The sequence below is a fragment of the Gilbertella persicaria genome (assembly GCF_025201335.1).
Source record: "Gilbertella persicaria strain CBS 190.32 chromosome Unknown B0P05scaffold_29, whole genome shotgun sequence".
Taxonomy (NCBI): Eukaryota; Fungi; Mucoromycota; class Mucoromycetes; order Mucorales; family Choanephoraceae; genus Gilbertella; species Gilbertella persicaria.
The window spans coordinates 1-21,825 of record NW_026251990.1 but is presented as its reverse complement, the minus strand read 5'-3'; the positions used below and the strand labels follow the sequence as shown (position 1 = coordinate 21,825).

The following is a 21,825-nucleotide window of genomic DNA, read 5'->3' as shown; positions in this document are numbered from 1 at the left end:
AAATGGCTGAAGTTTCAAACTCCCAGAATCAAGACCTCTAAACACTGTTGTGGGTGTGCGCTTCCAGTTAAGTAAGGCAGGACCACGAGTATCTTTCCAGTGAAAAAAATAAAGGCGAGTATCATATTGAAAGACATCTACTACCATCATTTTTTTGACACGGAGGGGAACCACAAAAGACGAAGAAGGAGGAACGTAAAGCACAGCTTGCAAAGGCAGGACCATAGCGGTAACAGTATTAAGGCGAGCATTAGCAAATAGTTACAGCTATTGACATTACAAATATGGAAGCTAAGCAGATACGAGACAGGATGAGAATCAATAACATCTTGATCATAAGCTAGCAAAGGATGCAGCCACCAAAAATACAGAGCCGAAGCTTGAACTTGAATGTCCATTACACCGAGTCTACCTTTTTCTTTTGACAAACTCCATACTTTCCAAGGAATAACAGGGAATATATTTTTGCGCAAAAAGTGAATGACCAAAGACATTAACTGTCGGAAATCAGCAAGCGTCAAAGGAGTAACCCGTAAGACAAAAAGAAGATCAAAAGTTGTCAAAACAAAGATTTTCATGAATAGCACCCTATGATTTGAGAGGTCTTTGGCCTTTTTTTACAAGTTGCCTTTTTGGGTTCAAATCGACTTCAAAGGTACCATAGATGTTATTAAGCATTCATGCTTTTACAAATGGGCTCTACAGTACCTCCGTTTCCCCCAAAAAAAAAAAGATCTGTATGGAATGTTCTCTTCTTTAGCCTTGAAGCATCCATTTTCTTGGTATCTCTGTTACATAAGTAATACTCATATACATAAATCTTGTCAGTATGTTGTTTTGATGGCAATAAAAAAAAACGTTTTGGCTAACGCATAGCTCAATCTGGCTAACAGTGGCTAAGCTTTCAGGCCCTTTAAAGGACAACAAATGCAATGTTCACTAAAACAGTCTACTATAAAGATCTCCAACTGATCTATGTGTAAACAGCCTATCTTATTTGTAAGCAAAATATGTCTGGCAAACAATAGTTTTTTTTTTTTTTTTTTACATCCCATCATATTTTAATTTCTGGCCTTTCCAGTTATGGACAAGCACCTATTTCATATATATGTAATCTTTATGATAGCCTGTTTAATTATTTAGCGTAAATCTACGCTTGTATATCAGAAGAGAAGTCTTCTTTTGGAGTGAATTCCTTTTCATCTTTTGAATTTGTACCACTTAAATCTTTTTAAGAAAAGAAAAGGCCCTTCTTGTTTAAACTCCTTTTTCTTTTCTGTTTTTCTATTTGTTCAACACCAAAAGGTTAAAAATAACTTTTTTTCCCTTGTCTCTCTCTTTTTACCCTCTTTTTTCTTTTCCTTCTTGTTTCTCTTATAGTAAACAAATGGGACAGCAAACAAGCCGAGAACATGCCCCTCTTACATTCGGTTATGTCAATCGAACTATCCCGAATATCTCAAAAGAAGAAGACCGGCAAGAACTCGACCAAGCACAACGAGATTTTGTGCTAGACAATCCTCATTTATATCAATTACAGACCATTTGCGATCAATGCAGCAAAGAAAATACTGTCAATCGTACCGAGGAAATGGTGGTTTCGCTTGTTAACGAATCGTGTGCGAAATGTAAAAGGCAGAAACGATTATCATTGGTTCGAAAGGGTTTGGCAGAAGATCTTGAATACATTGATCAGACATATTATCCAGATGTGGTTCATTACACAGAAGAAGATGATCAAATGGAACAAGAGCTGATTCAGCTGGAAAACAACCAGGAAGATGACACAAACAATTGGTCGAGACTAACGATTGGTGAAGCAACCTCGCCAAGTGGCAGCATTGCTTCTCGAAGAAGACCTCGACGACTGACTGGGCCCTCTTCATCTATGGCAGTTGATTTATCCCATCGTTCACTTGTGAAGTTGGGTCCAAGTATTGGCTATCTTAGCAGTTTAACCAAATTAAACCTGTAAGGATATTAACTTCATTTATATTTTCTTTATTGTACTAATTATCATGTGCTCAAGATCCAACAATCAAATGATGAGTTTACCTAGAGAAATAGGTTACCTCAAAAACTTGCGTGTCTTGAACATATCCAACAATGCAATTGAAGACATACCGAACACAATTACTTTTCTTACTAAACTAAAAGCATTAAATGTGAGCTATAATAAGCTTGTACAACTTCCAAGCTCCATTGGAAACTTACCAAAATTGGTTATCATCATTGCAAACGATAATAAGCTCACCAGTTTACCTCGCGAATTTGCTCATCTCACAAACCTTATTTCTCTCAATGTTTCCAACAACCCATTGAAATCGTTACCTGCAGAAATAGCTACATTAAGCAACCTTCGCAAACTTTTGACCGAAGATTGTTCTTTTGAGGAAGAATACAGCTATTCTCTCAAACACGACCCACCTTCTTTATTCGAAACATGTGCACGCATTGCTGTACGCTCGCAACTCTCTATCCCTCATCAACTGTCTGAACACATCAAAGATTATTTAGCTCGTGCCGATACTTGTTCGTACTGCAAAGGACCCTTTTTTGACAGTTTTGTATCCCGTGTACGGTTCATTGAACGAAGATTTAGGCAGCCTATGGCATTAGAATACACACTTTGCCGTGCCCATTGGAGTACAGACGAAGACCGACTATTGTGCATGTTTTCTGAACAACAACATACGACACAGGGCACCACAGTCGACATGGAGGGATTGAATGAAGTTGTCCATCGACATCGTGCTCATAGCGATGCTAGTAATACCAGTGTGGGTAGCAGTAATGTATTCCTCACACCTCCAGCTCCTCCTTTGATCTCGCAACCTTCTTTTTCTTCAAGAAGATCCAATTCGAATGCTTCGGAGTATCCACCCACCACAGACTATTTCCCTATCTCTTTACTCAAAAGTCAGCCTGATCTACCTGCACTTCCTTTAGAAAACACGAATATGGCCTCATCCCCATCTTCGTCCTCGTCATTACTCACGCCTCCCCCTTTGGCCACCAACATCAGGGGAAACCGCCCCCGTGCATCTTCAGCCACTTCAGTAACCAAACGATTTACAAATTTCATTCGATCCAACAGTAGTTCGTCTCTTACTAGAGAACGAAGTACCAGCGGATCTTCTTTATTACGTCCTTATCATCAGCCCACTCAAGAGAAAGTGCTACGCGATTGGACAGATAGTGTCCAAGTTGCTGCAGCTGCAGCTGTAGACACAGTTCAACAACAACAAGATCAGATTGAGGATCTTGTCATGAGAAACATGCAGCGGCCTACGCTTGTTTCATCTGGATCATCCTAATACCCCCCTCTCATACAAATAAAGAATAAAATAAAATAAAGAGTCTATAAAATCGCAGGTCGATTTCACAAGTTATGTAGCAACATTTGTTCTATCCCTGGAAACCGAGTTCCTTACGGTGAAAGGGTATTAGTAATGAGCTTGTTTTTTGATCTAGGTTTCTATGAGCAATAAAATCAAAGTAACAATGAACAATTTGATTCTGTAAGCAAGAAACCACCAAAGACAATTTGATGTATAATCTAACATGTACAGTTTATTTAAACTATAGAAAAAAGTGAGTTTGTATTCTATTGATGATGATATTTACTTTCTATAATTGAGGGATAATAATCAAGACATCTTCTTCTCCTCTAAAGATGTCTAATAGTTGTTTGTTCATTTGCTTCGTGCTGATAGGAACGCTCACTTTGCCATTGTGTCGAGCTACTTGGAAAGTCTGAGGCACATCCAATTCCTATAAAAAGGCATCAATACGTTATTCGTTTTTTTTTATTCACTTGCCTCTTTCATGATCTCTACTGCTTTTTCAATAGATTCATTCTTCAAAAATACAGATCCAAGTAAATTCTCATCTTCTCTTTTAGACAAATACACTAAAACTTCTCTTTCTATCCTTACATTGCTTTAATACAGACATGTCGTTTTTTTTTTTTTTATCTTTTTACCTTCTTCCCTGTTTTCAGACGTGTTTGTAGGTGGCTGATGAACAGCGTTGGCAGCTGTTTGTTTTCTAATCACATTTTCAATCTTGTTTTCTGAGAATTCATCAGGCATCAGCCATGTCTTTTCTAGATCAGGGTTTTTCATGTAGGTAGGCACAATAGGTAAAGCAGGTTCAGGACCTACTGAGATGGATTGATCACCCATGGCAGATTTTAACACATCAGTAACTTGTGGATGATGAGCAGATAAATCAAGTGCTGTTTGTCCCTTTTGTGTCTTAATAGAAGGATCTGCACCACTTCTTAATAAAGCAGTAGCCACATGAACATGACCACGATGGGCTGCCCAATGCAAAGCGGTCCTACATGGAATCAGACAATGAAAATACCACAATAAACATACCAGCCGTTCATGGCATTTTGTGAATTCACATTGACTCCCGAGTGAGCCAAATAAAGTGTAGCTTTAATATTTCCAAGGGCAGCTACTTCTCGAAGCGTGTGTTCTCGTTCATCACCTAAAGGCATTTTAATATGTGTATAAAACTAGGAAAAAAAATTTTAAATCATACGATAGGTCAAATGACTGTAAAAAAAAAAGCAAAGATCAAACTTGTTTTTTTGTATTACAATTATGTTTGTCAATGTCAGTGTGTTAAGAGAGAAAAAATGAGGTGATCTTTTTTCATGTTATTGTTGACAATGTTCTCCTTGATTTTCATTTTATTATTTATTGTCTTGTTTTATTCAATTCTTTTCTTTTATTTTCTTATTGACTAAACAATGCCAAAAACAGACACAAGTTTTTCTACTTACACTTCCATGATGCGGGTGACAAGCAAAGGAAGACCATATACTAAAGTAAGAAACCCAAAAAGGAAGTAAATAAGCTAATTGGAGCAGGATCTATATGACATGTTTGCTGCTGTATTGCTTCAGATTGAACTGACGGATCACCGAATCATGTTTCGTACTTATCCTTACACATTCACCACAGCCGAAGCCGCTCAAGTCATGTCCTCGCTCACATTCATTCATGTTCACCGAAAACCCGATCCTGCAGATCCCTCACGTCAAATTGCGACTCGGACCACAACCACATTCAGCATGGACTATGGTACAGCAAAGCACTTGCTACAACAATTCTTAGCTGCTCGTCTCATCATGAGTGCTACTGATCCCACCAATTGGTCTATCAAAGACAAAGGTCTTTGGTCTCCTACATTAAAGGGCAAATATGTACTCGAAGAATTTACTGATTCCACTCAAGTAGAGATGCCTAACACACTCATTGCTGCCCTGAATGCACCTTACATGTCTCCTGGATCCACTGGCCGCTTGATTACCTTAGAGCGCCTCAGTGATAACGATGACCAAATCACATTTGCTCGGCCAAATATGACCATAGCCTTCAAAGCCATGATGTCAAGTTTACCAAGAGATGCTCTGTTTATGGAAGAAATTGTTGGTGTTGAGAAACGTAGCTTTACCGGCCAGTATGAACACACGATTGTAGGCACACATTGTGTTGAATGGTTGTGTGATCGTTTGACTGTCAATTCCCGAGAAGAAGCTGAAATGGTTGCTGCTCAATTTGTCTTGTTTGGCTGGATTGCACTTGTCTTGGACCGATCAGATCGCGTGCTAAATAGTAAAGATGATGCCATGGCATTCAAGACAGCAAGGAATGCAATCTATTATATCACTGAGCGTGGTTGCTTGATTCTCGGAGCAAAAGCCTTTACAGGCGAAGAGCAAACAAGCAGCATCTCGGCTGATTCTGTAACAACAAACGATAGCCATGTTATCATGAAGCAAGCACCTCGTAGACGCAATCCATCAGCCAACAGTAACGTCAGTTATGAGTCTACAGAAGCCAAACCTGCTGAAATGATACGCCATGATTCCGCTACTGCTGGTATAACCCCTCCTGAACGCCCACCAAGCATGATTGAGACTTCTCCCATTAAAGATAATTCACAATGGACACGTTTGATGCAAATCTTGGAAACGCCATTAATGCGTATGTATTTCCGAGACTTTTTACGTTCCAATTATTGTGTTGAGAACATCAATTTCTGGGTTGATCACAATAAGCTGATAGCTAGCAGCAACAAGAATGTGATTGACCAACTTTCAGACGCTTATGCAATTTACGAAAACTACCTTGGACCACAAGCAACAGCCGATTTAAATATTGACCATACACTGAATCAAGACATCATTCGTTATTGCTCTACCTATTTCTATACTGTCAATCAAACACCTCCGTCCCATGTCCCTCATTTTACTATGTCTTTCCCTACGCCCAATCATACCACTGTCGCTCCTTCTGCTAAGTCCTCCAAGGCGTCCACTCGTCTTTTATTATTACCGCCTCAAGTTGTTTCAGGTACAAGCAAGAAGCGTATTGTGGTCATTCGAGGCATGGTACCTGAAAAATGCTTAAGCAAATTACTTTTTATATTTTCCAAGGTCAATGATCATGTATGTCGCATGATGGCCGAAGACTCAGTCCCCAAGTTTATCAAGACCAAGAAATATAAAGACTTGATACTTCAACAAGAAAAGAAGAAGCAAGAACAACACGAAGAAGAGAGTGATGAAGAAAGTATTGATATTTATTTTGAAGATAGTGATGAAGAAAATCAAGTGATTAGTTTGACAACAGCCTTGTCTGCTCAAAGAAGTTCAATGGACCATCAACGACATAGAAATGATGCCATTTCAATCATGTAATATAAATATGTATAATAAGACTTTAATGTAGGTAGTACAGATGTACTATTTAAGACCGTAAGGAGATTGTAGAAATAGGATAAATTGAATAATTAAAACGCCTAAGAATTCATATGCTCAATATACTCTATTAGCACAAGCCGCCAATGGCACATGGAATAAAGTGTAGGAGGAGATTAAGGAGCAAAGCAAGATTTTTCTTTTTTATGTTTGGCTGAGCAAGTCCTATTTAAAGACAAGTCAACTGAGGTAACTCGAGACACAAAAGCGCCACAGCAGATAAGAGAATTGCCAAAAAAAAAAAAACTGTTGTCATATTTATTATGATGAATTATTAAGCAATGGTATATGTATAAGTAAATGCATAAGTATAAGAGAAAAAAATATAGTTCTAGTGGTGTACAGTAAATTAATGAGCGGTTTTTGTTTTTTGTCTTCTTTGACGAGCAGCATTTGCAGCGGCTAAAGCATTTGGCGACATTTTGATACGAACAGCTGTATTTCTCTTTGTAGCATTATCGACTTTGCCTGTAAGCTTTTGTAATGTCAAGTCATATTCATCTGTATAATAGCGATCAATTTCGGCTTCTTCACTATCATAATCTACTTCACTTGATTCCTTGTCTTCGTCTTCTTCATCAAACAAGTCTTGATTGATAGCCTGCTTTAATTCCTGTTTTTCGTCAAACTCTTCATGACCAGCAGAGAGAAACGTGATTTTAGGAGGTAAAGAAAGTTCTGGGCGATAAAAACAAGCAGGTGAACTCTTTTCATCTTTGGTGTAAAGTAGGTCGCAGTAATCATTGGGTAATGTTCGATGCTTACGAATGTCAGTACGCATCTTTATCAATTTGGAAGCATAACGTATACAAGTATACAGGCTTTGTCTTTTCACAGGCTTTTGTTCAACTTGCATAATGATAAATAAAATAAGAAAATGAAAGAACACAAGAAAAAAAGGTAAACAAGCTATTTATATACTTTAGAAAATTTCCCTCTTTTTCTTCTTGAAACAGTTTTCTTACATAGCCTCCTATTCATCCCCTTTTTTATTATTGGGATGGTATTACTGGATCACACGGTGGCGTACTCCTATAATGCAAATAGTTGATCTTAAGGTCAGTGATGTACTTATTAGTTTTTCGACTTGGCAAGATTATAGTTTGAATAAACATTGCCGATTGCAAATCGATTATTTGCTAATTCATGATTTTGTCCGACAAAAACATTCAATCCCTGAAACGAGGAGTCGCTTAGGCGTCTATCCGCTTGCGCCATAATACACGATATCGATCGAACATACTCAATCGAGACTAAAAGGGTAAAGACACGTCTTTTTCTCTTTTGAGAAAGATAGCCTGTCAATCAATTTTGAGAAAGAAGGTTTATCAAAGCAAACAAAACAACCTCAATTCATTATACTCAAGGATCATGCTGTCTTTTTTGCTAATTGTTCTTTCCCTTGGTGTTATATAATTGAATGATTTGAGTTTGACAAAGAAAACTTTTATAAACCGTAATTGATATTTTGTATCTTTGGTTTATAGTAAACAGATTTTTGGAACTGTGTAACATGTTTCTTTCTTACACTTCGCAAATAAAGCATTTTATTAATTTATGCGTACACTTTGACCTCTTTTTGTATGATTTATGTTGCCAATGCCCATAGAAAAAAATAGATTTTCTTGATAATTAACAATGTTATAATGTATTTAGAAAATCTGCATAGGATTGAAGCGCATTATTTAGCTAAAATTCTCTGCAATTTATTTTTCTTCAAGAAATTCGTAAGCAGTAGCCTTGTGCGACAAAATTCAAAATCAAAAATTACATTATCGATTCCAACAGTACATCAAAAGGCCTTACGCAGAGTTTGATATGTCTTTTGCATAAAAGTTTAAGATGAATCACTCTTTGCCCCGAAAAAAAGTACTTTCCCAATAAACTTGACAAATATAAAAGAACAAGAAAGACAAGAGTTTATTATACAAAAAAAGAAGACTATAAAAAAAAGAAGAGGGGGTAACTGTACAATGATGGTATAAAGAACTTTTCCCCTCTCCTTCCACTCTTTATCGACGTCTATCTTTTGAGCTTCTTTCATATCTATCATACTTTCTATGATGATCATCACGATGAGAAGAAGAAGATCGTCTACGTCTACTGTCATGCTCACTACTACTATGATGATGGTGGTGGTGATGATGACTACTTTTTCTTGACGAAGAAGTACTGTCTCTTCGACGATGTTCAGGAGATCGATGTCGGTGCCTGTGTTCTCTACTGCTGTTATTCTTTTCTTCTTTTTGAGTAGCAGCGACAATCTTCTCATAAACATCAATCAGGTTCTTCCAAGAAAGCTTCATGCCGGGCCAATATTGACAAGTAAACATCCACAAATGACGCTTTAGATGTTCATCGCGAGGATAGTCATGGACTTGACGATCAATGTGCTTACCAATCTTAAGCATGCATTCTTTAATCATTTGCGCCTTTTCTGTACCGTCTGCCTTATTAGCATCATCGCGTAATCGACACAAGACATGTTTAACGGGCCGCATAGAAGAATAAGCGGCATCTTCGTCATAACTATCGTCTGGCACTTTGTTTTCTTTTTCAGTACGCTTAGATGGTCGAGGCAAATCTGTTGTGCGTGATTTACGTTTCTTGATCGTTTCTTCCTCTTGCTGTTGTTGCTGCAGCAGTTGTTGTTGTTGTTGTTGTTGTTGTTGTTGTTGTTGTAGTTGTAGTTGTTGTTGTTGTTGTTGCTGTAGTTGTTGTAGTTGCTGTTGCTTTTGTTGTTGCTTTAATTTAGGCCCCTTTTTTGTACTAGAGGATCGTTCATTTCGTAGCTTGTCTTCTTCTGCTAAAATCTTCATCATTTGTTCTGCACGACGTACTAGATGAATAGCTTTAGGTGTCTTTTTATCGTCATCTTGACTGCCAATAAAGAACTTGTCTGAAAGACCAAGTGGTGTATCTGCTTGAATAGCAGGCCATGAACCAAATCCATGATGATGCACACCCACAAGGAGCATAGCATCTTCTTTAGGACCCCAAGCACACGACCAACCCTGAACACGCTTAGCACCCAACGAGATACGGAATTTGGTTCGATCAGGTACCGCACTAAGACGACGAGCTAGCACCTTCATATCATGATGGCGTTGAAAGATCTGCCCAGCATTGACACTAGCAATATCATGCCATGTAAACAAGATGGCCTTTTGTTTTGTATGACGAAGTTCTGCCAATAATTGATCTTCTGTAGGTTCTTGGTTTTTTTCAATAGTATGATTGGCTTCAGCTTGTTCACGCACTTGAGCTTTACATTCAGCAATTAAATCCTTGTAAAGGGATAGAATGAGTTCCTTGTCTTTCTGCTCTAAGTCGAAATCACTGACGGCTTCAGTGTAACGTGCCTCAAGATCGCCATATTTGAGTACAGCACGAACAATGGCTCGTCGATCACGTTCAGATAATTCATCTGCTTTTCCGTTATGATGTCGCTTACGACTCGACGTACCATTGCTGGCTCTTTTTCGTTTCTTGGTGTCTATTTCTTCTTCTTCCTCTTCTTCCATGTTGTACTTGACACGGTTCTTTTTAGCTGCACGGTCATACAAGGCAGCCTGATCTTCCTTATCTTGCTCTTGTTCCAATTTGTCACGTTCAGATTGAGGAATGATATCATCCCAACTAAGATCTTCTGCTGTACCTCCATAGTCTGTAATCTTGAACTGAGCCAAAAAGTCATCTGAGCCCAATGCACTGTCTTGACCTTCTAATGTCTCTGTGGTCTCTGCACGCTCCAGGATTTCATCCAGATCAATGTCATTCACAGGCTGCGTATTTTCTGTGGATTGGAACATGTTTTTAGCACCAAACTTGAGTACAGCAGACATTTCTGCACGGTTGAATGGAATATCTCGGTTCTTTGTGTTAGTGAGTGTCTGTTGCTCTGCTAAAAACGAATGACCCGATGTATCCATTTGTTTGATAATGCAATATTCTAACACCATCTTTCGCTTAGCACGTTCAATAATGTCTTCTTCCATCGTGCCTTTCGTCACAAATCGATAGACATTGACTGATTTTGTTTGACCAATACGATGGGCACGTGACATGGCCTGTAAGTCGTTTTGTGGGTTCCAATCACTGTCGAAAATAATCACTGTGTCTGCTGTCACTAGGTTGATACCCATACCACCTGCGCGTGTCGATAACAAAAAGACGAAATCAGGACTTTCCGGTGCATTAAAGTGCTCAATGGCCTTGTTACGGTCTTCAGGCTTCATGGAGCCGTCCAAACGTTGAAAAGGATGTCCACGCAATGTCATGTAATCCGACAAAATATCAAGCATCATGACCAACTGAGAGAAAATCAATACACGGTGACCGTTTTCTTTAAGGCGACTCAAGAGTTTATCCAACAAAACCATTTTACCACTGTTTTCAATCAGACCTTTGAGTTGTGTGATGCGACTGGTAGAAGGTGTTTCAACATCGGGAAACAAGAAAGGATGGTTACTTGCTTTCTTTAGTTCGATAGCAATATTAAGCCATTGCTTCTTGCTTTCTGTACCAGATGACAATAAGTCAAAGTTTTTAGCCAAAATGTGCTTGTAGTATGTCTTTTGGAGTTCGCTCATTTCCACACGCAAGATACGTTCTGATTTGTTGGGAAGTGACTTTTCGACATCTTTTTTCAATCGACGCAGCATCAGACGCTTAATCCTGTTGTGGAGTGCTTTGATCTTTTCTTCTTGGTTAATATCTTCCACATCCAAATCAAAATTGTAAGCACTGAGATCAATGCTGGGCATCAAGAACCGAACAAGAGCTAATAGTTCAGTCACATTGTTCTGTAAAGGTGTACCTGTGATCAACAGACGGTTGGTTGTCTGGAACACAAAAAGTGCTTCATACAACTGAGAATCAGCATTTTTGAGCCGATGTGCTTCATCTACAGCGAGATATTGCCAGCGAATGTTGCCCAAAATATCCTTGTCTTTCAAAACAATTTCATAAGTAGTGATTAATGCATTAAACTTGAGTCGCTTTGTGCCTGAGAGATAAAATTCAGTGTTTCGAATCACTTCACGCGAAGCTCTGTTGCCTAGATAACAAATCACATTCATTTCAGGTGCCCACTGCTTAAATTCTTGCATCCAATTATCAGACGTGGACAAGGGTACCACAATCAAAAATGGCCCATACAATCGACTATGATGAAACAAGGTGTTCAAGAAACTAATGGTCTGAACTGTCTTTCCTAATCCCATTTCATCTGCCAAAATACCGTTCTCATTTCGACACCATAAATAATACATCCAATTGACACCATGTAGTTGATAGTCACGCAATTCGCCACCAGAAATAAACGAAGGCTGTGTCTTGAACGCACTAAAATCGGGTCGATTGCCTCGAGGATAAGTCGTGGACCGATGAGGAATATGGGTGTTCTGTTCTCGAATGAGATAATCGTCAATCTCTGGCTGATGATCAGCAGCAATTAAATCAGCGCTCTCCCAAGTGCATTCATCGTAGTGAAGTCGTTTCCATTTAACAAAGTATTCAATGTTAGGTGGTTGGCCACGCGAGGCTAAAACACGATCGACTGTCCGCCAATCTTGAATTTCGTCTCGACGACGCGAAAGTTTGATATCGCGTTGTTCAATTTCTTCCCGCGTGGTCTCGATATTGGCCCGAAAGTTTTGTTCGTCAAAATAGCTACGGATGTAGTTTTCGAGTTTACGAAAGCTTTTACAGGTTTTAAGATATTCATATGTATCCCAAGTGTCGTGTAGATGAGACCAAGATTTCCATTTGATCAGAAATTCAAGGTTTTTTTCTGGTATATCGGGGCCTCCTTCTACTCCAAATAAGTAAAGAGAAATAGATCATGGTGCATGCTTACCATCGCCTTCTTTTCTTCGGTGATCCAGCACTTGTTCAATCACATCTCCTTCGTCTTCTTCAGCGGGAACAGGGGTATAAGTCTCGACAATCTCTTCTTCTGAAAGGCCCCAAAGCTCAGCATTATCTTCGTTGTAGTTTGTCACTTTACGAGCACGAGTTGAATGACGAGCGAAATCACTTGGAGAAATAGCACCTAAACCCAAGATAAATGATCCTATAGTCATACATACCACCTACAAACACACACACACACACACACTTACGTTGAGATTTCTGTTTAAGACGCTTTGTTCTCGTCTTTCTCTTTGTGGATCCCCAATCTTCTTCAGAGCTCATACTCTCTTCTTCTTCTTCAGTTTCATAGGACACTGTCATTGGCATTAATAACATGCATGAAAATACGAGAACATACCTCGTTGAGTTTTGGATGGACGAGTATTTCGTCTTGTTTTTGTTTGCTTAGGACTACCATAATCATCATCTGAACTATTGTCTTGTATCTCTTCATCTGTTGTAAATGTCATTTCTTCTGATTCTACTCCTGTCTAGAAGAAAGAAAAAAAGGTGAGAAAGATAGAAGACAACAGTGTATATGTTACACATTTACAGTCTTTTTATGTCGGTCTGAACGTCTTAAGCAGTATAAGTCTGGGTCTAAATAGTTGTCTTGTTCTTCGTCGTCCATGGGTTCTTCTTGCTCTTCAGAAGCATAAGGTGAAGGTGAACTTTGTAGAGATAACATGTTTTCGTCGTCTGTGGTTATTTGCTCCAGAGTCTGATCAAGATCTGATGCCATTGGAGCAACAGTCGCTTTACTTTTTAAGCTTAAATGATAGTTATCAGAATAGTCTTCTTCTGACTCTGAGTCTGTAAATATATTATTGTTTTTATGAAAACTCATACTATTGCTTTTATTGTTAATCTCTTGTGTTCATAAAAACGCGTCTACTGTACTTACAATACTTTTCTCTTTTGTTTTCTTATAGAATGATATTGAAGAGAGAGAAAGAATATAGCAGAAAAGAAAGAGAATCTGCTTATTAATATGAATTATTTCTCTCTTCTATATTTAAGGAACTTGTTTAAAGAAAAGAAAGAAAGAGAAAAAAATTTCATATTCGATTTGAAATTCAGAATTTTATTCTTAAATGATAGTGTTGCCAAAAGATCCATGGTATAAGACAAACAATAAACATATAGACTACATTAACAACCAAAGAGATCAAATCACTTGCATAAAGTGTGTACATAGTTAAATTGATCGTGCCTGTCAAGACATTAGCCTATATTTATATACAAAGTAATGAGTTTATATAAGAATAGAGACTGTTTCTTATTTACCAATAAGAATGTGAATAGACCATTCATATTCATAGCATCCAACATGGGTGGACCACGTCCTCTTGGTTTAGCATAGTCATCAACAAGGATAAGCAAGGTTAAAAGGGAGACATTAAATGCAATGACCCATACAACATAAGGTAAATTAGCCTAGATAGGGTTTATCAGTCTGTCTTTGAGGGGATAGTTTACCATTCGACGAGACACATAATAATCAGGAAAAAACCAAGTCCAAGCAGCCAATGCACCCCACATGATCCCACTAAAGAGAATCAATTTCATTGGTTTTGAAGAAAAGATCCAAACTCCAACCTGCAAACCAAATAAAAAGATAGACAAATATCCTGCAAAACTGCAAATTCCTTCCTTGTTTGCACTTAATAGATCAACACGAGGTGCATTTAAGACCCACTCCTGTAATCCCTGACAGAGTACGAATTGATAGACACCGGCTATCATGGCTCCAAACAAAGCAAATTGTTGTGTATAGGCGAATGCTGTCACAAAGGGAGGTAAAAATCCCAAAGTAAAAAAAAAGTTCCAATGAAGTCCATATTCTGAATTATGTTCTTGATAATTCACACTTTTGGTCAAGAAAAATCGAGCAAATCCTAATACTAAAATGGGCAATGCAGTGCGCATCGATTGAAGCATGGTGGTTGTGAATCGCTTTTGAACTGGATCAAGATAGGCTCGAGAAGCAACAATGCCTGAAGAAAACACAAAAGAACCTACACCCACATCCATCTTATCTATAAATCAACACACTGTGGCTGCATAAGGATAAACTTTTCGTTACCAATGAAGTGCCAAATGTTTCTACTTTAGCAAAACGACGAGGGAAGAATTGAAAATCAACAGCAAGAATAGCAATGCACGTCGATATCATGGTGCCTGCACGATAGACAGTCAAAAAGGGTTTGTAATTATCATTGGCTGGCTTGGTTTCCTTGGTTTCAGTAACGCGACCTGTCAAAAAGATAGCCATAGCAACCGTTGCCATGCCGATAGTGACAGCATAAGCATAATCAGATGCCAGTGTCATATTCAATAATACAGGTAGCACGTAAATAACAAATTGAGGTAAAAATTTATCTTGAGAAACACTGTTTGTTTGAACAAGACTTGCCCACAACAAGTGAGAGCTCTAATTGAAGCATATGAGGCAAACAAATGGTTGTTTTAGAAAGTACACTTACCACAAGCGAGCCACAAACTGTGCTTATCTCATGTATATTACCACCTGTACAGTTGGATACATGGGCTTCTTTAGCCAACTTGTATTCCTCCTCACTTATTTTCATCATAAAATAAATAAGTAAAAAAGATGTCACTTGGTTTTCGGTGCGGGAGGTATGCGGTAGTTGAATTTAGGCTGTGAGTGAGTATATCAGTGGGATTTCCTCAAGACCTATTTTAAATCTTCCTCAATAAATCCAAATGGTAAAGTAGCATCAATCCATTGAAGAAGACAGAAGAAAAGGGGTGTGCGTGATAGGAAAAAAGGGGGGAGATGGACATCAATGACAACAAAAGCAGTATGGATGGATAGAAATACGCAATGGATGGAAATAGTTGTAGATCACCATAAAGCTAACATGTACATCTCATTATAGGCTAAGAAAGACGTTGCTGCTAAGCCTAGCTCATCCTCTGGCGGAAAGAAGGCCAAGAAGAAGTGGTCTGCCAAGAAGGTCAAGGATAAGGCCAACAACTTGGTCATCCTCGACAAGCCCACCTACGAACGTTTGTTCAAGGAAGTTCCTACCTACAAGCTCATTTCTCAATCTGTCTTGGTTGACCGTCTCAAGTTGAACGGTTCTTTGGCTCGTATTGCTATCCGTGAACTCGAAGCTCAAGGTTTGATCAAGCCTATCTCTCGCCACCATGCTCAAATCATCTACAGTAAGTATATCATAAGATTACCATTTCAGTGTAACTAAACTATTCTATAGCTCGTGCCACTGGTGATGAAAAGAAGGCTGCTGCTGACGATGAAGAGTAAATAGTTTCCCCCATTTATAAATAAACATATACAATGTATGTACATATATGTACGCGTCTTCTTTATCAGCATAACATGATGATTTCATTCGATTTTCGCCTATTTAAATAACTTGTAAAACGCTGTTTTCACCCTTTTTCCCTTTTTCCTTTTTTTCTCTCTTTTTTCTTTCAACAAGATGACTAGCTCTGTTGCTGGAGAACAGTTTATTCGCACTTTAAGACATTATCTGGAAGCTAACGAACATCGTTTTATTCCCACTACAAACAAACCAGCACATATTAAAGAAGAAGCACCTAAAGAAACCAATTTCTTCAAGACAGTCTCTTCGTTATGGTCCAATACAACAGACATACCAGACACACACTCTCGACCCAACTCTTTGTACGGTATACCTGTCCCTTACATGTCTTTGTTAGCAGCCACTTCACCCGACGCCAGCTCACTTTCAAACATATCGTATATGCCACCTCGTTCTTGTCTAACACTGGATATTCATCACTTGTACTTTTTACTGGTTCAATTTGAATATTTAGGGTTAGAAGAAACCCAGCTGCCTGTACCAGAGCATGGTCTTGTGGAGACAGAAACCACATCCACAGCAGGCAAAGCACCTTCCATGACATCTGTAGGCTCTGTCATGTCCACACTTTCGCTCACCACAGGCTGGCAATTCTGGTCTGCCAAACAAACACAGGATCGTCCTTTACATGAAGACATTGTCTATATTCACAAGTATCTGTCGCGAGTATCAGCTCTCAAATTACACATGCATCTCCTGACAGAGCACGGCGTCACAAAAAGTGGACAACGCACCATTCGAGGCTACGAATCACCATTTCCTCAAGACGGTTCAATTCAGTTATCACTGCATGCGTTTAAGCATTTAAAATGTTTAGAGTTAAATCAGATCAGCCCATGCTGTATTCAAAACTGGTCCGAATTACAATCCCTGACGAGTTTGGTAGTGAAGGCAGGCAATGTGGATAATGTGGTTGATATTGTAGGCACACAGGTCTGGCCTGACCTCAAGATGTTGTCCTTGCAAGATAATGCCTTAACCACATTTGAACAAGAGCCAGCCGGGTTATTGAGATCCATCACACATCTGAACTTGGCCAGTAATCTGTTGATCGATATTCCTGCTGCACTCTCCTTACTCTATAATCTGTCTAGTCTGAACTTATCGTACAATATGATTTCATTTACGACAGGCATCAATACAGTGCTAGGAAACATTCAAGAATTAGACTTGAGAGGCAATCGATTGACTTTGTTGGCTGGTTTAGATCGGTTATGGGCATTAGAAAGGCTAGATGTACGTGATAATCGTATTGAGGATAGTGCTGAGATAGGCAGATTGACAGCTTTACCCAACATACGTGATATCTGGGTTGAAGGAAACCCTTTTACTAAAATGAAGGCAAGTGAAGATGTATACATATCTTGTTCTTATCTTTATTTCTAGCCTGATTACCGTATCGATATCTTTAACCAGTTTAGCAAGAACCAACTCGAGATTGAATTGGACGGCACAAAGCCTAGTTTTACAGAACGTCGACATGTCAGTATACCAAATGAGATGCAGGTACCTACTGCACCTACAAAATGGCCAACTGCTGCTGTACCAGAAACAGAACAAGTACCTATCGTCAAGACAAAAAAGAAACTGGCACGTACAAAATCCAAAAGCAACAAACGCCAAATTCGACTAGGAAGACCTATAGAAGATGAGGAAACGATACCTGTGCCTGAAGCCTATCTTTCAGACGATGAATCCAAGAAGCACAGACATCGACTGGCTGATTTAGAGGAAGCAGTCCAACAAGAAGCCAAGAGTGCACGTAGAGCAGCTTCTGTCCGGTCACGACGTAGTAAGAAAGCAACAGCCGCAGAAGAGAAAGCGGCTGCTTTAGCTGCTGCTACTGCAAATAGTGAAGAACTCAAGAAATCTAGCGAGGCATTTCGAAAGAAAATCGAGGCCATGCGAAGAGAAGCAGGTACAGAATGGCTTCGTGTCTTACAGGAAATGGATATCAAGAAAGAGACATAGTGTAACCCAAAATAAAATGCATCACCTGCGTACGGACAAAAACGGATTTTCATTTGGGGCAAACAAGAACAATGATAGACACACGTGTGTCACGCCCCTTGATTTTAAAGTTTTAAACTGAGTATAGAAAAAAGCTGTTGTTTTCTTTTCTCTCTTCTCTCTCTTTTCTCTTATTGAACTTGGGATGCAGACACTGGCACAGCAAGTGGCCTATGACATTGCGTTATGGCTGTTTAATTTGATGATCAATATTTTCTTTCGAGAAGTTAGGCCAAGAGGCGCGCATAAGATACCCAAAGATGGACCAGTGATATTTGTTGTAGCTCCACACGCAAATCAAGTAAGTCCCATTTTCATATACGTATAATATAAACATGATGTAGTTTGTAGACCCTATTGTGCTTATGAGAGAATGTGGAAGAAGAGTATCATTTCTTATTGCAGAAATATCCATGCATCAAAGGGGTATAGGGTTTTTTGCAAGATTACTCAGTGCAAGTAAAGTATGTCCACCATAGAAACCAATGACTTATTTCTCCATAGTTCCTGTTATACGCCCTCAAGATTTAGCAAAGGCAGGCGAAGGTCGTATTCAGCTTTTGAATAGAAAAACAGACCCCTTACGTATCATTGGTACACATACCCAGTTCCTAAAACAACTCAAGCCCAGGGATTCGATTGTATTACCTAAAGGGTGTGGACAATCAGAAGTGGTCCAGATTATTTCGGATACAGAATTGATTATCAAAAAGGAATTCAAGGAACTCAAGGCTCTAGAACTATTGACACAGTCTGAAGGTACTGCTTATAAATGCGTGCCTCACGTAGAACAGGAGTCAGTCTATAGATCTGTTCATGATGAACTTAATAACGGAAGATGTATTACTATCTTTCCAGAAGGTGGAAGCCATGATAGAGCCGAAATGTTACCATTAAAAGGTAAGTCCAATAACCCAGCCTAAGCGTGTCCATTCATACGATGGTAGCTGGCGTCACTGTGATGGCATTGGGTGCCATGGCTAAATATGAAGGACTCAATGTCAAGATTGTGCCTTGTGGTAAGCTATGCTCTTAAAAAGTTATCTCGTACTCACTCAACAGGCCTGAATTACTTTCACGCTCACCGGTTTAGATCTCGTGCAGTGATTGAATTCGGCAATCCCATTTCAGTATCTCCCGAACTCGTGGAGAAATTTAAAGCGGGCGGTACAGAGAAACGTGAGGCTTGTTCTACTTTGTTGGACAGTATCTACAATGCTCTCAAGACAGTGACGATCAATGCGGGTAGTTATGAGACACTGATGGTAACCATCTTAACCTTGTTTTATTGCATACTTATATCCTTCTTAGTTGATTCAAGCTGCTAGAAGGTTGTATAAGCCTGCACATACAAAACTGCATTTGTCCCAAGTAGTGGATCTTAACAGACGATTTCTTATTGGCTATAATTTGTTTAAAGATGATCCTAAAGTGATTGAATTACAACAAAGAGTGATGGCTTATAATCAACTTTTAAAATACCATGGTATCAAAGACCACCAAGTATCAAAACTAAGTAATCGTGACAAAGGAAGGCTGTTATGGCTGTTAATCAAGCGTGTGTTTGTCTTGATTATTTTGGGTTTATGGGCATTTCCTGGTGGTATTCTGAATCTTCCAGTCGTCATTGTGGCTAAAGTAATTAGTCAAAAAAAAGCACAAGGTAAAAAAAAAAAAAAAAAAAAAAAAAAAACTCTGAACATTGTCTCTGTTTCTAAATTTGTGTATTAGCTGCTTTGAAAGGATCGACTGTCAAAATTGCAGGTCGGGATGTATTGGCTACATGGAAATTATTAGTGGGATTAGTCCTTTTACCTACTTTATATGCTTTTTATAGCTTGATTGTCTTTGTTGTCTTGTTACAAACAAATCTTGAGTTTAAATGGAAATTGATGTTACCCTTGGCTACTTGGGCATTGTTACCTTTTGCGTCTTATGCTAGTTTACGGTTTGGTGAAATTGGTCTAGACATTTTCAAGTAAGTAAGTATGGTTTGAGTATCTTGTTTAAAAAAGGACGTTATAGATCTATCCAGCCTACTTTTTTGGCTTTATTGGATCCTCAAGCTGCTGAAACACTCCGTCAAAACAGAGAAAAGCTTTCCAGCAATATTACTGAACTCATTAATGAATATGGACCCAAAGTATTCCCAGATTTTGATGGTAAAGCAGCATATACTTTATGACAGATATTAAATCTCTATAAGCCAATTATATCTCTAGAACCACCGAACCAAGTCGTACAACAAGCAATGCTAGTCTTTCATGGACTTCTGCACCGAGCAAACTCCCCAAGATTGCCAGTGGATTTTTCCAACAAGCAACTCGTATGAACTGGCTTGATGACAAGAACATTTTCAACTGGGTTCGTTCAGAAGAAGATGATGGCTTTTTAGACAAGTTTTACTTCAACATCAGTGGTCGTAGTCGAAGTGGATCTGTGAGTGAATCAGACAGCAGAAGCCGAAGTCGAACCAATAGTATTAGCAGTGAAGTGTTTAAGATAGAAGGCATGACGAGTTTACCGCAAAAGCAGCCTATACCAGAACTCGTTATTACATCACCCCATGACCAGAAACTATTGTCAAGACGTATTTTCCGTATTGATGATGTAGAAGAAGATGAAGATGACGAGGAAAGAGATGGAAAACTTGTTTACAAATTGGCGATTAGAGAGGATAAAAAGGATATTTAAATTTTCATATGTCTATCATATGGTTCAATGTGACCTTTCTGAATAATAAACTTATCCCTTTTTTTTTCTTTTTTCTTTTTTCTTTACTTACTTTGCGATGGGACAAGCAGCTTCAATTACACTTGGAAACAAATCTGATATTATTTATGATAAAGACGATTTCTCAAATCGGTTTTATAAGGCCACTATAGCAGTGCCTATGGTGATTGTTGCGTTTCCTATTTTAAATGCCTACAAGTTTAGCGCAAATGAATTTACAGGTGTCAAAGTAGTGGATAGCACTATTGGGGGGCTTCTTGGTGTGGTTGGATGTAAGGTCAAACTATAAATCAACTTAGTCATAACAAACAATAGGGCCAATATCTCCTTTTGTTGCTTTTTGGTCAGCCTATCAACACATCTTTACAGAGGGACCCAACACATCTACGGAAGTGTCTGAAGAAACAAAACAACTCGTTCGAAAGGCTATTGGGCTTGATTGTGATAATTTTTATAATGTTGCTGTTGTAGGAGCAGCAGGCACAGGCAAGGTAAAATTGAGATAAAAACTTTTTTTTTGTTTACTGAATTACCATTTATAGAGTTCAGTTGTAAATGGGATATTAGGCTATCCTGATACAGATCGCTATGCAGCCTCTATTCATGAAACAGGCAAAAATTATATAGATGAGCCTCGAGGTTATCGGCACCCTGAACTACGAAAAATGATATTATGGGATATGCCCGGTGCAGGTACAACCACACATCCTACAGCTACTTATTTTCAAGATCATTATTTACAAGCATTTGATTCTCTCATTATTGTAACGGCAGAAAGGTATAAATGCAGTAAATCCGATGTATCACCCAGTTGTACTGATTTGGGCATAGATTACAATCCATTGATTTGGATATTGCGGTAAAAGCACAAGAACATCACATTCCGGTTCTATTTGTGCGCAATCGATGTGATCAGGTAACTCCTTTTTATTTAGTCTATACATGTAACTCATCAGCGACAAATAGTCTCTAAATTCAAAAATAGAACGATATAAAGACCAAGGACTAGAT

General features: G+C 38.7%; 9 protein-coding genes across 9 annotated transcripts; 5 read left to right on the top strand and 4 right to left on the bottom strand.

Moving 5' to 3' along the window:
- Nucleotides 1–1,387: 1,387 nt before the first annotated feature.
- Nucleotides 1,388–3,317, top strand: B0P05DRAFT_572949 (uncharacterized protein; the record flags this gene model as incomplete). Its single annotated transcript, XM_051581468.1, has 2 exons — nt 1,388–1,971; nt 2,030–3,317. The coding sequence occupies 2 exons, from the start codon at nt 1,388–1,390 to the stop codon at nt 3,315–3,317; spliced, it is 1,872 nt and encodes a 623-aa protein (XP_051433132.1).
- Nucleotides 3,318–3,809: 492 nt separating this feature from the next.
- Nucleotides 3,810–4,510, bottom strand: B0P05DRAFT_580197 (ankyrin repeat-containing domain protein; the record flags this gene model as incomplete). The annotated part of the gene is made up of 3 exons (XM_051581995.1): nt 3,810–3,928; nt 3,986–4,344; nt 4,386–4,510. The coding sequence occupies 3 exons, from the start codon at nt 4,508–4,510 to the stop codon at nt 3,810–3,812; spliced, it is 603 nt and encodes a 200-aa protein (XP_051433131.1).
- Nucleotides 4,511–4,686: 176 nt separating this feature from the next.
- B0P05DRAFT_548293 (uncharacterized protein) lies at nt 4,687–7,027 on the top strand. Its single transcript, XM_051579015.1, has 2 exons — nt 4,687–4,843; nt 4,886–7,027. The coding sequence occupies exons 1-2, from the start codon at nt 4,766–4,768 to the stop codon at nt 6,719–6,721; spliced, it is 1,914 nt and encodes a 637-aa protein (XP_051433130.1). The 5' UTR covers nt 4,687–4,765; the 3' UTR covers nt 6,722–7,027.
- On the bottom strand, nt 7,028–7,653 carry B0P05DRAFT_548292 (uncharacterized protein). Its single transcript, XM_051579014.1, has one exon. The coding sequence runs from the start codon at nt 7,635–7,637 to the stop codon at nt 7,131–7,133; it is 507 nt and encodes a 168-aa protein (XP_051433129.1). The 5' UTR covers nt 7,638–7,653; the 3' UTR covers nt 7,028–7,130.
- Nucleotides 7,654–8,678: 1,025 nt separating this feature from the next.
- B0P05DRAFT_638827 (SNF2 family N-terminal domain-containing protein) lies at nt 8,679–13,731 on the bottom strand. Its single transcript, XM_051583694.1, has 6 exons — nt 13,602–13,731; nt 13,251–13,551; nt 13,056–13,188; nt 12,907–13,011; nt 12,642–12,836; nt 8,679–12,596 (listed from the first exon to the last, which is right to left on the bottom strand). Exons 2-6 carry the CDS (start codon nt 13,542–13,544, stop codon nt 8,794–8,796), a joined length of 4,530 nt encoding a protein of 1,509 aa, XP_051433128.1. The 5' UTR covers nt 13,545–13,551; nt 13,602–13,731; the 3' UTR covers nt 8,679–8,793.
- Nucleotides 13,732–13,760: 29 nt separating this feature from the next.
- On the bottom strand, nt 13,761–15,296 carry B0P05DRAFT_548281 (GWT1-domain-containing protein). The gene is made up of 5 exons (XM_051579013.1): nt 15,184–15,296; nt 14,784–15,131; nt 14,177–14,731; nt 13,985–14,134; nt 13,761–13,926 (listed from the first exon to the last, which is right to left on the bottom strand). The coding sequence occupies exons 1-5, from the start codon at nt 15,289–15,291 to the stop codon at nt 13,774–13,776; spliced, it is 1,314 nt and encodes a 437-aa protein (XP_051433127.1). The 5' UTR covers nt 15,292–15,296; the 3' UTR covers nt 13,761–13,773.
- A 211-nt stretch (nt 15,297–15,507) lies between these two features.
- Nucleotides 15,508–15,989, top strand: B0P05DRAFT_572943 (ribosomal protein S25; the record flags this gene model as incomplete). The annotated part of the gene is made up of 3 exons (XM_051581467.1): nt 15,508–15,522; nt 15,601–15,889; nt 15,940–15,989. The coding sequence occupies 3 exons, from the start codon at nt 15,508–15,510 to the stop codon at nt 15,987–15,989; spliced, it is 354 nt and encodes a 117-aa protein (XP_051433126.1).
- A 178-nt stretch (nt 15,990–16,167) lies between these two features.
- Nucleotides 16,168–20,909, top strand: B0P05DRAFT_493982 (uncharacterized protein; the record flags this gene model as incomplete). Its single annotated transcript, XM_051575355.1, has 11 exons — nt 16,168–17,424; nt 17,458–17,989; nt 18,177–18,382; nt 18,426–18,540; nt 18,586–18,981; nt 19,029–19,100; nt 19,144–19,346; nt 19,393–19,744; nt 19,813–20,059; nt 20,107–20,243; nt 20,288–20,909. 11 exons carry the CDS (start codon nt 16,168–16,170, stop codon nt 20,773–20,775), a joined length of 4,005 nt encoding a protein of 1,334 aa, XP_051433125.1. The 3' UTR covers nt 20,776–20,909.
- Nucleotides 20,786–21,825, top strand: B0P05DRAFT_548273 (interferon-inducible GTPase-domain-containing protein). Its single transcript, XM_051579012.1, has 3 exons — nt 20,786–21,086; nt 21,130–21,305; nt 21,357–21,825. Exons 1-3 carry the CDS (start codon nt 20,873–20,875, stop codon nt 21,675–21,677), a joined length of 711 nt encoding a protein of 236 aa, XP_051433124.1. The 5' UTR covers nt 20,786–20,872; the 3' UTR covers nt 21,678–21,825.

What these genes read in the sequence shown, in the direction of transcription:
- B0P05DRAFT_548273 (XM_051579012.1), top strand. Translation starts at nt 20,873, where the DNA reads ATGGGACAAGCAGCTTCAATTACACTTGGAAACAAATCTGATATTATT. An exon ending in GCTTCTTGGTGTGGTTGGAT is followed by an intron (nt 21,087 to 21,129) that starts GTAAGGTCAAAC and finishes AACAAACAATAG; the next exon opens with GGCCAATATCTCCTTTTGTT. An exon ending in GAGCAGCAGGCACAGGCAAG is followed by an intron (nt 21,306 to 21,356) that starts GTAAAATTGAGA and finishes TACCATTTATAG; the next exon opens with AGTTCAGTTGTAAATGGGAT.
- B0P05DRAFT_638827 (XM_051583694.1), bottom strand. Translation starts at nt 13,544, where the DNA reads ATGAGTTTTCATAAAAACAATAATATATTTACAGACTCAGAGTCAGAA. An exon ending in CAGACCGACATAAAAAGACT is followed by an intron (nt 13,189 to 13,250) that starts GTAAATGTGTAA and finishes TCTTTCTTCTAG; the next exon opens with ACAGGAGTAGAATCAGAAGA. An exon ending in CCGAAGAAAAGAAGGCGATG is followed by an intron (nt 12,597 to 12,641) that starts GTAAGCATGCAC and finishes TATTTGGAGTAG; the next exon opens with AAGGAGGCCCCGATATACCA.
- B0P05DRAFT_548281 (XM_051579013.1), bottom strand. Translation starts at nt 15,291, where the DNA reads ATGATGAAAATAAGTGAGGAGGAATACAAGTTGGCTAAAGAAGCCCAT. An exon ending in CAGTTTGTGGCTCGCTTGTG is followed by an intron (nt 15,132 to 15,183) that starts GTAAGTGTACTT and finishes TGCTTCAATTAG; the next exon opens with AGCTCTCACTTGTTGTGGGC. An exon ending in GTCTATTCACATTCTTATTG is followed by an intron (nt 13,927 to 13,984) that starts GTAAATAAGAAA and finishes ATATAAATATAG; the next exon opens with GCTAATGTCTTGACAGGCAC.
- B0P05DRAFT_548293 (XM_051579015.1), top strand. Translation starts at nt 4,766, where the DNA reads ATGCCAAAAACAGACACAAGTTTTTCTACTTACACTTCCATGATGCGG. An exon ending in AAGGAAGACCATATACTAAA is followed by an intron (nt 4,844 to 4,885) that starts GTAAGAAACCCA and finishes TAATTGGAGCAG; the next exon opens with GATCTATATGACATGTTTGC.
- B0P05DRAFT_548292 (XM_051579014.1), bottom strand. Translation starts at nt 7,637, where the DNA reads ATGCAAGTTGAACAAAAGCCTGTGAAAAGACAAAGCCTGTATACTTGT.